The following is a 13,394-nucleotide window of genomic DNA, read 5'->3' as shown; positions in this document are numbered from 1 at the left end:
TGTTTAGACTCCTTCAAAGTTTTTTTCCTGAGGTCCCATCTGCATACTTTACACAGGGACTGTCAACTCAATCCAGATATTATACCCAAAGGCCTCAAGGTAAAATGTAATGACTTGAAAAAATAAACTATATTACAGATTGGGCTTTTATACTTCCTAACCAAAATACAAGGGAAAACTAAACAGTGGCTTACTTTCTAGCTTTTAAAAAATCAGTTTGGGCTTAAACCAAATTCCAGATGCCTGAATATGCCAAAGTGCCACCGTCCCAGGGGCATTCACCTACTCCAGGTGTCAAGCAGGTACCTTTCTTAAAAACAAAACTGGAAATAGTTTATGGTAGTTTTTTTTTGTAATTTAGAAAGTCAAATCTGTGTGAGGAGAACTAAGTTACCTGAAATAGTTTTTAGCTATCAAATGTTTTGGTTCTTCTAAAAAGCTATCATTCTAAGAAACAGCCTAATTTAGATTACCTTCTTTTACAAATAAGGATTAGCACACTGATTAGGATTTTTAATAGTAAGTGTTGCAAAAATCTGATTATATACTGAAATGTACTTGTCAAAACAAACCACAAATGAGTATTTATCCATATGCAAACTGAACAATTGTTTTTAAAAATTTAGGGCATGGTTCCTAAAAATTTAAGAACTCTCTTGAGTGACAAATCCTGAAACATAAGACAATTTGAGTAGGGATCACAGTATTCAACCAACAGTGAATTTTTTTCCTTGAGGTTTTAATGTATGCATTAATTCTTTCCATTTTAGGGTTAATTCTTTAAAAACTAGTTTTAAAAATAATTATCAAGTCACAGACAAACCACGAACAGTTGGGTTTATTTCAACAGTAAGTTTGAAACTCTTCTTTCTGGCAAGAGCACTACAGTAATTATATTAGGAACAGACAATTTCCTACACTGTCAAATATATAAAAGTTCCTTCTGCATTTTCCTCAACACTGATGAACAAGCAGATTCAGTCCACATCTCCTTTCATCTACTGAGTATACCCAAGCTTCTTCTTCAGAGATTCTGGCATCTCAGGTGGAGGAGGGCGAGGGAGCCTGAAGTAGACCTTCACGGAGTCATAGATGAACCACTGCAGTGCAGTCAGAGTGCCAATCATGATGATACGGGCAAAGAGTCCCTTCCATACACCTGGATAAAATATGAAATGTGAGTGAAAAATATATTCCAAAGTGTTCTTCTTTCCTTAGAGGGGAGAAAAAAAAATCTTACCTCTAAATCCAAGTCTCTGGAGTACCAGAGACGCACTGCTACCCTTCTCTTTATTCAACACAGACACCACAGAATCAGCAGGGTGAGAAACAATGGCACAGAAGACTCCAGCTGAAAAAAGTCAAGATAAATGATCCAATATGGGGTCAGTTAAAAAAATTTTTCACATCACAGCCAACATTTTCATGAGTAATAAAATTCCCTTGTTTAAAAAAATCATATTTTAGAGTGAGACTGACAAGAAAAGTTATAAAGCAGTCTACCCTCTGTAAAACAGAACAATCCCTCAAGTTATATTCAGATTTTAACACTCTCTTGTATTAATAATTTGTTATTGGAAAAACTAAACACCAAAAAAAGGCACAGCAGTGAAGTCAATACATTCCCGAGCTTAATTATGACATGCAAACCACAGAACAATTATTTTAGGAACGAATTAGCAAGTATATATGAATCCTGAAGAGTATATAAAACGCAATGGAAAGATAAAACTTCTTCGGAATATTTTTCCCTCACAAAAGAGGCCAATACTGGAAATGATTATTCTTAATTTCACAGACAAGCATGTTCTAAATAATTCATACCTATGTAACCTGCCACAAATGTGACAACCAGCTGCTCTGGCTTTGAACATTCACTTCGGGGCTTGGGAACCACAAACTTGTACAATGCTTCAACAGTACGTTCAAAGCAGGCGAACTTCATCATGGTATATGGTATCTGTCTCATCCAGAGAGGAGCAACCCCTTTGTAGAATCTAGGAAATCAGACGACTTATTGTACTCGGTTGCATATATTCATCCAGCAGACTTTTTCATTATTAACAGAAGTGTCCGCACACCAGTCAAGTCCTGATAGTAACAGAATGGCAGCACTACCGCTTGTCATTTCTATCAGAACCTAAGACTAACATGCAGGTGTGTTTATCTCACATGCCAATGACTCAAGCACCTTTGACTATACAACCAAAAAAGTTGCTGGATGTTTCTTTCACTGGAACTACAAGAAACAGTAAGTTTACAAGTAGAACTCAGCTCAAGATTGGCATCCACAAAGGTGGATCTAAGGAAGCATGTGTGGCCTGACTATATGCAAATTCTTAACTGTGAACATAGATGACAAGAATTCTAACAAGGGCACGCCCCAACCCCCAAGTTAGGAGTTAATATTTAGGTCAAATATCAAGTCATTTGTAGACTGAAAATGATTCTAACTTTAGGGGGGAAAAAAAACCCTTAATTCAGGGTTCAAGCCATGTATCAACTTATCCTTGCCCCTAGAGTTTATGTTCTATGTGAGGGGGAAAGAGATGTGAAAAAGAGAAAGTCTGGCAGGTTTAATGCTAACAAATGCAGTTTTCTCAAATGAGTATTTTTATACTATATATTTAGGCAAATGTTTACTTACGCCTTTAAGCCTTCTTCCTTATACATTTTGGGAGCTGCATCCCTCAAAGTGTTAGCATATCCTGGTTGGGTTTGAATTCGAACCTTAGCAGCTTCCATAGGAGCCAGAGCAATGTCAGCAAAGAATTCAGCACTGGCAGAGGCAGCCAAATACAGTGATGTGCGCCAGAGATAGGCATTCTCCTAAATGAAAAACATAAGGAGAAACATGAATTGCTGCTGCCCTGGCTGTTCTCAATTTAAGAGACAGTTCTAGGCAACAGTTAAATTTCAGACATTTTAAGTGTTTCTTTATCACAGTCCACAGATAACACACATGAGGCTGAATATCTCTCATAACCTCATCAACCATAGTACACTGTGAATATTTTTGGAATGTCTAGGTGCCAAGGATAGTTGACCCTTGAACTCATACAGGAATACTACAATCCTTCTCTTTAAAAAACTCAAATCCAACTTATCTGGAAAGCAGCATAGCACAATAAAAAGAGCACTGAAATCTAATGAAATAGTTTCTTTTTCTTATCCTGTTTATGTTAAAACAGCCTTATGACACAACACTGTAAAGCAATTATACTCCAATAAAGATGTTAAAAAAAAAAAAACAGCCTTATGATTTGAAACATACTATTCACCCTTTCTGAGACTATTCCCTCAGTTCTAAAACAAGGTGAGTCAAACAAAAATCTAAGATCCTTTTTGGTCTTATACTTTAAGTTAAAAACTGAGGACTTTTTTTTTCCTTTTTCTTCTTTAAATATTTATTTGGCCGTGCCAGGTCTCAGTTTCGGCATGTGGGATCTAGTTCCCTGACCAGGGATTGAACCTGGGCCCCTTGCACTGGGAAGCGAGGAGTCTTAGCCACTGAACCACCAGGAAAGTCTCTAAAAGCTGAGGACTTTCAATTTCAAAGTTAAATTACATACCTCTCCAAGCATGTTGCTATACAAAACTTTGAAGACTTCATAAAAGCCAAATTTGCAGAGCCCTTGCATAGAGTAGCCAATGAAAGTCGGAGCCCATCCTTTGGCCAAACCACGAACACCATCTTCTTTGAGTGTAATTGAGAATCCATTAAATATGCCCTTGTACTTTTGTGGGTCCACCTTTATTTAAGACAAGAAGAAGAAAAAAAATTAAATGTACCACAGAGATAATAACACTTCTCACAAACACTTAATTTTGTTATTATTAGTTTTTCCTTTTGGTTCTAATATAAACTTTAATAACTACACAAAAGGTGGGTAAATACAAGTTCACTGCCTATCAGCTTAATGTCTACTATTATCTTTGTAAATGTAACTTTTTGTACAGTAAGGTCTAGCTTTCTGTCAGTCAGACTTAAGTCTTGGAGAGTTAGTTAAGAGGATAAAATTCCTACAAAAATACATGATAAAACTGACACAAGAGATTTTTCCACCACCCACCTCTTTTTACCACTTAAAAATTAGTCTTAAAGCTACTTCATAAACGACAGATAAGTCTATATCCTTGATATATGCTAGCCCATTAAGTGATTATAAAGTTTTGTGAACTTAAGACAATCAAATTAAATACAAGTTAAAAAGGTACATCAACATGAAAACCCTCTTTTGAGTTAAGAAATTAAATTTCCTTTAAGAGACATGCATAAGAAGTTTTAGCAAAGGTGTATTTAATATTCATTCTATTAACTAATGGGGGTAAAAATCTTATCTATTTCTGCCAGTACTAGAAGGGCTGGTATACATCACCTTCCTCTCCCTGCTAACATTTCACCTTCCTTTCTCTTTTAGGTAAGTAGACCGCTAATCCTGTTTGGGACAAATAAATTTTTGATGTTTGATTATTTGTGTTTCAATAATCCTAATTAAGACATTTTAATTGTAAAAGAAAACCTTTTCTGTAAATAAATATGCAAGAAGCTATGCCCACAGATTTTAAGCACTATACAGTGAGAGTTTTTTAATCTATAGTGTTCTCTGCCTTGATCTTATCAATAAATAAGAGACATGAAGTTACATCATATAATGCACAAAGAATGACTGCCTACTCTGACGTGTAAGTGCTTTTGTAAAATGACTATTTGGAGCAAAAAAGAAACAGTAGGCCTTGAAGAACTCTAGGCAGAATTCAGCCCAGCAGCAAAAACCACTTACAGCCAGAGTCTGAGATCAACAATCTACCTTCACTCTTATTTCAAAACAGGTATTTCTTGGGTTTAAAACACTAATTAAAGTAAAAATCATGAGTTAAAGAAATCTGAGTTTGGTGTTCTACTAAAATTTCCGGCAGTCATAATGTCTTCATTCTTCTCAACTGTGAAGTCCTTGAATATTACTTGGAATTAAGTCACACACAGAAGAGATGTTCAATGTTGTCATCTCAATACAAACCTGCATACGGCATTTCACTAAATCCAGAGGAACAACAGCAGTGTGTGTCAGACCACAACTTAAGACCCCACCAAAGCCACACAGTGCGTAAAACTTCGCAGAGCCATATTCACAACTGTACTCTGTAATAAGACAAGACACACCATGCATTTTAATATAACACTCATGTTACTGGTTATCAACTTACCTCCTGGACAGTTAGGTTTCCACACAGCTTGTTAGTAGGTAACAGCCATGTTTCAACAATGTTTTATTTAGTCCAACATGCAAAAACAAACCTGCATTCTGCATTTAACCAGATCTAGAGGAACCAATGCTGTATGTGTTGTGCCACAACTAATGATTCCTCCAAGTCCACAGAGGAGAAAGAATCTGCCAGATCCATAGTCACAGCTACACTGCTCTGTTTGATTGAAAAAAAAAAATCAAATAAGTATTTCTTCAGAGGTGACTAAGGCCATGGGAATGCAAGAGAACTATGTTTCCCTGTGAAAAAGTATTATCACAACTGAACAGCTCTGCCCACCATTTACAAGTAAACTGAAAGATAATTTTCCACCTGGTGTGAGCAAGGAATTCACTGCCAAAATCAAAACAATCATTTAAAGATTTTGAAGGTTCTTATCTGTGAGATACTACCTCTCTCTCGTTTTGCCATATAAATTTTTTAAAAAGTTTTCTACATCATTAATAGCTCTTCCAATTAAAGTCAAACTTCAAATTACTAACGGCTGATAAGAACACACTTCTGAGTACCAATCCAACTCAAATCATGTAAAAGCTTGCAAACCTCTAAGGCTACCCAGCCACTAACCAATACTATCCCCACTTATGGATCCCTATAGTGTAAAACTAGATAAACATAAATTCCTGCAGTCAAATACATTTACTACACAAATGACCACAGATTGAACTGTCTAAACTGAAGGACCGAATGATGATGTCAGGGTTTTTTCCTCACACTAAAGACAGAACAGAAACACATAATAATTTTTTTAAAAAAATCTTTACATTTTACAGGTACAAGGTAGATAACATATTCTGTACTCCTGCAATTCGGTTTTCAGGTTTCTCTGTAAATACACTCCACTGGGATTTAAAATACACACAATTAAAATAAAGTTGGGTCTAACTATCAAGAAACCCGAGACATAAGATCAAAGGGATTCCTATCTATTATATACTTCCTATGGTCTCTCCGGGTCTACAAGTCAATCAGGCGCATTAAAACAACAGTTACCCAGTTATCACACATACCTTGAGTCAACTAATATTAGACTCCGGGAATACTAAAGGGAGGAAACAATATTTTTAAAAAGAAAGTGAAAGCAAAATCAAAGAACTGATAATACAGTTATAACTGCGGTGGCCAGTGGTTAAAATGAAGACTTTACCCAATGCCTAGTCGGTTGACCAAGCGGGCTCACGGCGAAGATAAGGAGCTAGTCACGGCCTCTATGACTCCACTCGCTCGAGGACGCGGAGGTCACGGAGGGAGAAGGGCCTAGACCCTTCCACGCCCTTGAGGGAGGGCCAATGATCCGACACCCGGCTTCGGGCGGAACTAGCTGACATCCTCGGACAAGCAACTGGGCGCCCTCCTGCGCTGCCCCGGGCAGGGCGCGCGTCCTTCCCTGTCCTCCGGGCCGAGTACGCCACGAAGGCCGAGGGGACCACGAGGGGACCTCACAACCGTATCGGGACAGGGTCTGACCTCACCTTCCACAGTGGCGGCTGCCAGCTTGCGGGAGCGGCGGGGTGGGCCCGGGGGCCCGGCGGGGTTGCTGCGGGGGCCCGCGAGACCATCTTGCACCAGCTGCAGGTGGGGTGCGTTGAAGGGGTTCGCCCGCGCCAAGTGCGCCACGGACGAGAACATCTTCCTAGGGGGAGAGGAAGGGCGGTCAGAGGAAAGGCAAAGGGGGCCGTTAGGCCGGCTAAAGTCACCTGCACCCTGGGACCACCCCCGCACCCAGGCCTTGCCGCTTCCCGCCTCCGCGCCCTTGAGGAGGTCACCGCGGCCTCCCCAAAGGAGGAGGCCGACGGGGCCTACAGCCAAAGAAGCGACCCACCGGGTCTCCGCGCTCCACTCCCCGCACGCACTACAGAGAAGGCCGAGCCACACTCACTCCCTAAGATGGCGAACACACCACCGCTCCCTCGGAAAGGCTGGGGCTCACAGAGGCCGAACGTCCTCCGGCTCTTTAGATCTGTGCCTTTCGCGCGTCGTCAGCGGGACGCACACAGTGCGTCACTACAGGCTGGCGGCACCCATTGGCGAAGAAGAGCGCCGAGGCCCGAACGTCATCGCGTTCTCCTAGCAGCCCTATCCCCGCCCCACTCGCCCTAGCCCTTCCGGCCCGGCTTCTGCGCAGGAGGGTTCTCTTTGCGCAGGCGCGCATTCCGGGCTGGTGTGTTGAGTTGTGTGGGTTACTGCTCGTGACCTCCTCTTTTTGTCCCTTCACCTTCAAACGTCTCTCCTGGAATCTGGGGCTTACTTTCTTTTCATTTAAATGAGCCCCAATATACTAGTCACCTAAAAAAAAAATCCGAATACGCGATGATATATTATATTTCGGTTTGCGGTTAGAATGTCACTGCAGTACAGTTTTTGTGTCACAGCTTCTGCTATTATGGTACTTTTTTTTTTTTTAAGTTCCATCCATTGACATTACACATAGACATGTCTGAATTTTCCATCAGACTTTAGGAGAGTATTTTAAGAGGAAATGTGTAGCAAGAACTCTTAAGACAGCTTGCTGCTTCATCACAATAGTTTATATAACACATTAAAGCATTCAGTAAATTATTTTTAACACCTGGGAGTACAGGGGTGAACTAGAGTGAAAGCGACTGGCAGCAGATTTTGTTTTTAATAAATTTAGAAAATCTTCATTAGATTCAGTTAAACAAAGAAAGGCCTAGTTTAATTGGAAAGAGTTTAGTAAGGATCAAACCTCTGTTAGAATTCTGGCTCTGACATTTTCCCAGCTATTGTTGAAGTACCTTTGGGAACTTACTTGATCTCTGTGCACCTGTTTCTTAAGTGGTGGAAGCAGGGCTGGCCTCATGGGCTTGCGACCTATACAGTTACGCAGGGGCTATGCTTGGTTTAATGTTCTGCTATCACCGTTTTGAATTTCTTAATGAACAAGAGAACCTGTGTGTTTCATTTTGCACTGGGCCCTGCAGATTGTGCAGCTGGTCCTGGATGGGAGTAAATACATATCTTGCAGAGTTTGTGAAAACTCCGTGAGATAATTTCTTTTCTTCTTCTTTTTTCTTCCTTTTTTTTTTTTTGTTTTATTAAATGGACTTGAAAAATTGAGCTGTCATGTATGCCAATGGTAGCAATATTGACTAAAACTCCGTTCCTATATAAACATGCAAGATTTTTGAAGAAAATTAGCATTACAATATTAGAAAAATTTTAAATGTTATCCTCTTAAGAAAGAAATTGGACATTTTCTTTAAAAAGCAGATATCATGGGTTTCAATCTTCTCAATTCCCCATCCTTTGAATAGAGTTCAATAATAATTTTGGTGAGATCAATATTTAGTATTCACATTATGATGACTACTATTTATAGTAAACCATGGTGAATGCTGTAATTATATTTCTAATCTTGAATGATCTGTTTTCCTCTAGAGGTAATAATTGTCACTTTTGGCATTTGTTTGGTTTTCTTTCTTTTTTTTTTTTTTTATAGAATAGGGAAGGGGGAATGAAGTGTGAAAGTTGCTGGCAATGGGGGAGGGGATTCCCATTTTTATTTATTTATATTTATTTATTTATTTTCGGCTGTGTGGGGTCTTCATTTCTGTGCGAGGGCTTTCTCTAGTTGCGGCGAACGGGGGCCACTCTTCATTGCAGTGCGCGGGCTTCTCACTGTCGCGGCCTCTCTTGTTGCGGAGCACAGGCTCCAGACGCGCAGGCTCAGTAGTTGTGGCTCACGGGCCCAGTTGCTCCGTGGCATGTGGGATCCTCCCAGACCAGGGCTCGAACCCATGTCCCCTGCATTGTCAGGCGGATTCTCAACCACTGCGCCACCAGGGAAGCCCCTTGTTTGGTTTTCTAATCACTCATCACTAAGTCAAAATCTGCTGTATTAATTTGCTAGAGGCTGTCATAACAAAGTACCTCAGAATGAGTGGCTTAAGCAAAAAATTTGTGTTCTGTTAGTTCTCAGTGAAATAATTTCTAAAACTGAGGATTTTTAGCCAAGGAGCAGAGCTGGGGTCTGAGGTTGGGGGGGTGGACATCAGTGAATGGGAAGTTACTGAGAGATTAGGGTAATTCTTGCTAAATGGACCTCACAGGATTCTTGCAGAAGGCAGGCCAAGGTTATCAGACATCACTTGGAAGATGAGGAATTTGATCAGGTATCAAGCGTGATCAGATACCGAGTTTGGGAGATTCTGGCTAAACCGACTTAGAATTCTTGCTACACTTGGGTTCCTTATGATCATGCCCAAGGATGGGCTTAGTGGAAAAAGGGATCAGAGTAGCCTAACTAAAGTTTGGTCAAGGAGAGAGTCTTTGTCAATGCCTTCCTATTCAGTATACCAAGGCAGTCTAGCATTTTAATTTCATTTAATATGGGCTGCCACTGAGTTTAAATTTCAGCCAAACTGTTAGAGACATCCTCAGCAATCTGAGCTAAAACAATGAATTGGGCCACTTTCTTTACTGTACTCATATCAGTAAGTTTGCCTTGATCTACCATTATATTCCTTCTCTTTTAGTTTTTGCTACTTATCAAATTACTCCAAAATTTAGAGACATAAAACAACAAATACTATTATCTCATATTTTCTGAGGGTCAGGAATCTGGATGTGGCTGAACTACATGGCCCTACTCAGGGATTGTCATAGGGTTGTAGGCAAGCTGTTGGCTGGGACTGTGGTCTCTAAAGACTTGACCGGGGCCAGAGTATCTGCTTGCAGGTTCGCAAACTTGGCGACTGGCAGGATGCTTCAATTCCTTGTCGTGTGGCCCTCTCCATAGGGCTCCTCATGACATGGCTTCCCCAGAGTAATTCAAGAAAGAAAGAGCAACCAGGACAGAAGTTGCAGTGTCCTTTATAACCTAATCTCAGAAGTGACACACCATCACTTCTGTATTTTACTGGTCATGCAGACGAATCCTGATACGATGTAGGAAGGGAGGTGATCATTGGGGCCATCCAAGAGGCTGACTACTACACATCCAAACAAACATTCTCAGCCTCCATCCCCATGTGTGTTGCCCAGGTTTCTCTTAATATAAATCTTGCACACTTTTTATCTTACCTTCTAGGGTTTCCTGCAATGGGGCCTAGAAGCAATGGGAGGTATTGACAACTGGTTCTGAGAAGGATCAGCACACCCTACAAGGCAACTACCTCAGGGGGAGGAAGAGCTGTTTCTACTAGCAAAAGAGGCTCAGCAGAACTTAGGGGTTCATGATCCCAGTGTCATCTGAATCTTCCCATGTGTTCCCATCCACACTGCTCAAAAAAAAAGCCCTTATGATAACACGAGGCCTACAAGATTGGGAATTCAACTGCAATTGAAATTACAATTCAGGATTAGATTTTGGGTTTAGTTTTTAGAAATTACAGCCTTGTACATATAGGAAGGCAATCATTTAGATTTTCTGGTCCCTTATCTCCTCTTGAACTGAGAGTTTAAAACCCTAAGCTCATCATTTCCTTTCCCCTACTTATCCAACATAATTAGGAAAAAAACAGCCAACCCCACTGTAGTCCTTATTTTCACTTAAATATTCTGTAGAAGCATCTACTTGGTCACCCAAAGCCTTGCCTTCTTCAGCCATTTGATTACTGGTATCCACGGGTCATAATTTAAGAAAATTTTTTTTGCTGATGCATGCCATGGACAACCAGTGTCACCATTATCATTGACAGCTGGTCACCAATGCCTTTAAATCCAATCAGACCAGATAACCCAGAACAAATTCAGAGAAACACATTGTTAAGGTTTTGTTCTCCTGGAATTACTTCCAATACCACTGTCTGTATCAGAGTTTGATCAGAGAAGCATAGCCACAGTGAGTCATATGGAATAAAAGATTTATTGTAGGGATTAGACCTTATGAGACTGTGGGAGCTGGAGAAGAATTTGCCTCTGTGTCTGGGGCTGGACCTGAAATTACTGTAAATCCATAGGACTTACAGTCAGGCAGGAAAGCTAAACATGAAGTGGGGGTGAGCAGGGACAAATTGGAACCCACAAAGTCAAACTAGACCGTGAGCCTGTCTCATCACCTACAATGCTGGTCCCTGCAGGAGCCATGGTGCAGGTGCTTATGAGAGCCACAGTGCCACTATGCATCTGGCCCAGGACTCAGAGAAACCGAAGAAGATCCAGTTCTGAAAAAGCTTCACACCTGGCCTCTGCCCCGATTTAAGGTGAGCCAGCAAATCAGCAAAATGAGCGTGAGCTGCCACAGCACCTCATGTCCTACACCGACCTTCAGAGTATAATGACTGCTGCTTCACCTCTGCCTTTGCACAAATTTCCCTTGTGACCAATCCTAACCCAGACCCATATTTAGGAGATAAACAGTTAAACTTTGAGACACTAGAGAGAGAGAACATTCAAGGGGAACTTTGCCATGGGCATTTGAAAACCTTAGAGCTAGAAGTCAAGTTTGCCCTTGTAGATTTGACAATTATCTCTGTCATGGAGAATCACAAGAAAATCCTTAAATAATTCCTAGCACAGTCATGTAATAGAAGGATATAAAAAATTATGCGAGGGAGACTAAAGTCCGTTTTCATATCTGCCCTGAGGAAAAAAGAGTAACATCCACTTATTTATTGTCTTTTTTGATTAGAAGTCTTGTTTTTTATTTTTGGGGTGGTTTGTTATTGTTGTTGTTTTGTTTTTGTATGACTTCATAAATAGAGTAGGGAGAAATTTTTCTCTTTGTATCTGAAGTAAAATAAAATGGACTTCACAGTTGGGGCTTTAGTTTCCATTCTGGAAAGTTTTAAAATCCCCATTCTTTGGAAAGGTATGCTAGGTTGAGCCTAGGGTACCTTGTCTGTAAGGCTGGTGGTCTCTTTACCATAGTGCACCCCAAGAGCGCAGAGCTAGCTCTGGGGCCCGGTCTCAGACTCTTACACCCACCTATGTTTGTGCATGGAGCTGAAAACAGTGAAAGTTATATCTGTATATTCAGAGACATTGTATTTTATAGGAAATAAAAGTCAGGTGAATCCTTTTACCCAGTCTTTATCTCTTGATATCTTGAAATTTCTTTCTTTCTGCAATTAAAATCATAAAATATGCTTTGGCCCAGAGAGGAGAGCCATACCTCGATATGGCAGAACCTAAAAGAGTCCACGTGGAAGGAGCACATCTATGTGGCACTTTAGTCACTCAATGGCTACAGTTCATCACCTGGACAGATTTTAAGTGAGGCCCTGTCATCATAGTTAGAGGTTCCCAAACCTGGTTTCTCATCGAAGCACCTGGGAAGCTTTTTAAGCACAGATGTTGTCAGACCTCAAAAGATTCTACTAAGTCTGATGAGGAGTTCTAGAAGCTGCCATTTTTTTTTAAAGATCCCCAGGTGATTCTTAAAATAGCCAATTTTAGGGACTGATGATCTAAGGAATTCAAAGATAAGCATGAGCCTGTGGAACGGGTCTGACCCAACACTGACAACATCCTGAATTACCTGGTTTGCCATGGATATAAAGTGCTCACTTACTAGAAAGGAATCCCTGCTCATCTGGTTTGCTTCAAACTGAGTGTTCACCTTGTTCTTCCACATTCAAGAACAAGGTGCAAGGCTGCGGTGCACACCATCAGCACCCCATACAGACTGGGGCAAATTCTTAACAGAAGTATGAAAGGGGACAGGAGAATATCAGCTGCTTAAAGATGGTCACAGCCACAGACTTGGTAACATACAGGAAATTTGAGGGAGAAATGTATATACCTGAAGAATAGCAAATACGAAAAATAATGAATATAAAATGGACTAAGCCTTACTAAAATGAGGAGAACTAGTTTTGTTCATCCTTAGATGGGACAGAATATACCTAACACCTAAATTTCTGTTTATACGCTGGGTTATTATGAACTGAAATGTATAGTAATTTTATCACAATTCAAACCTCATGCCACTTATGATCTTTTTGCTGTAGCTACTCAGAGGCCTTCTCACAAATGAGTCCAATGTAACTGCAGTCAGCTCTAAATGAAGTTAAAATTTGCAAACATAATGAAACTTCAGGAAAAATTATCAGATTCTGCTATTATATCTCTAAACCTGGAAGATAGTCATTTGGGAAGGAATATCTTTAGGGAATCAAACATATTTTTAGAGAGCAGTAGCCTCAAATGTTAGTGGAATTTAA

The 13,394-nt window shown here is 40.4% G+C and overlaps 1 protein-coding gene across 2 annotated transcripts; it reads right to left on the bottom strand.

Moving 5' to 3' along the window:
• Window positions 1–820: 820 nt before the first annotated feature.
• Window positions 821–7,271, bottom strand: SLC25A3 (solute carrier family 25 member 3). 2 transcript variants are annotated; one of them, XM_082634835.1, is made up of 8 exons: window positions 7,148–7,271; window positions 6,741–6,901; window positions 5,022–5,143; window positions 3,573–3,752; window positions 2,648–2,829; window positions 1,825–1,997; window positions 1,241–1,351; window positions 821–1,159 (listed from the first exon to the last, which is right to left on the bottom strand). In XM_082634835.1, exons 2-8 carry the CDS (start codon window positions 6,895–6,897, stop codon window positions 999–1,001), a joined length of 1,086 nt encoding a protein of 361 aa, XP_082490961.1. In that variant the 5' UTR covers window positions 6,898–6,901; window positions 7,148–7,271; the 3' UTR covers window positions 821–998. The 2 variants fall into 2 exon arrangements, with proteins under 2 accessions (XP_082490961.1, XP_082490962.1); XM_082634836.1 differs by lacking the exons at window positions 5,022–5,143; window positions 7,148–7,271 and adding an exon at window positions 5,300–5,424.
• Window positions 7,272–13,394: the final 6,123 nt, after the last annotated feature.

This window comes from Mesoplodon mirus (genome assembly GCF_964341445.2).
Source record: "Mesoplodon mirus genome assembly, chromosome: 11".
Classification (NCBI taxonomy): domain Eukaryota; kingdom Metazoa; phylum Chordata; class Mammalia; order Artiodactyla; family Ziphiidae; genus Mesoplodon; species Mesoplodon mirus.
This window is presented reverse-complemented; position numbering and strand designations above follow the sequence as displayed.

What these genes read in the sequence shown, in the direction of transcription:
- SLC25A3 (XM_082634836.1), bottom strand. Translation starts at nt 6,897, where the DNA reads ATGTTCTCGTCCGTGGCGCACTTGGCGCGGGCGAACCCCTTCAACGCA. An exon ending in ATTTGTGGCAGGTTACATAG is followed by an intron (nt 1,352 to 1,824) that starts GTATGAATTATT and finishes GACTTTTTTCAG; the next exon opens with CTGGAGTCTTCTGTGCCATT. An exon ending in CCAGAGACTTGGATTTAGAG is followed by an intron (nt 1,160 to 1,240) that starts GTAAGATTTTTT and finishes TATTTTATCCAG; the next exon opens with GTGTATGGAAGGGACTCTTT.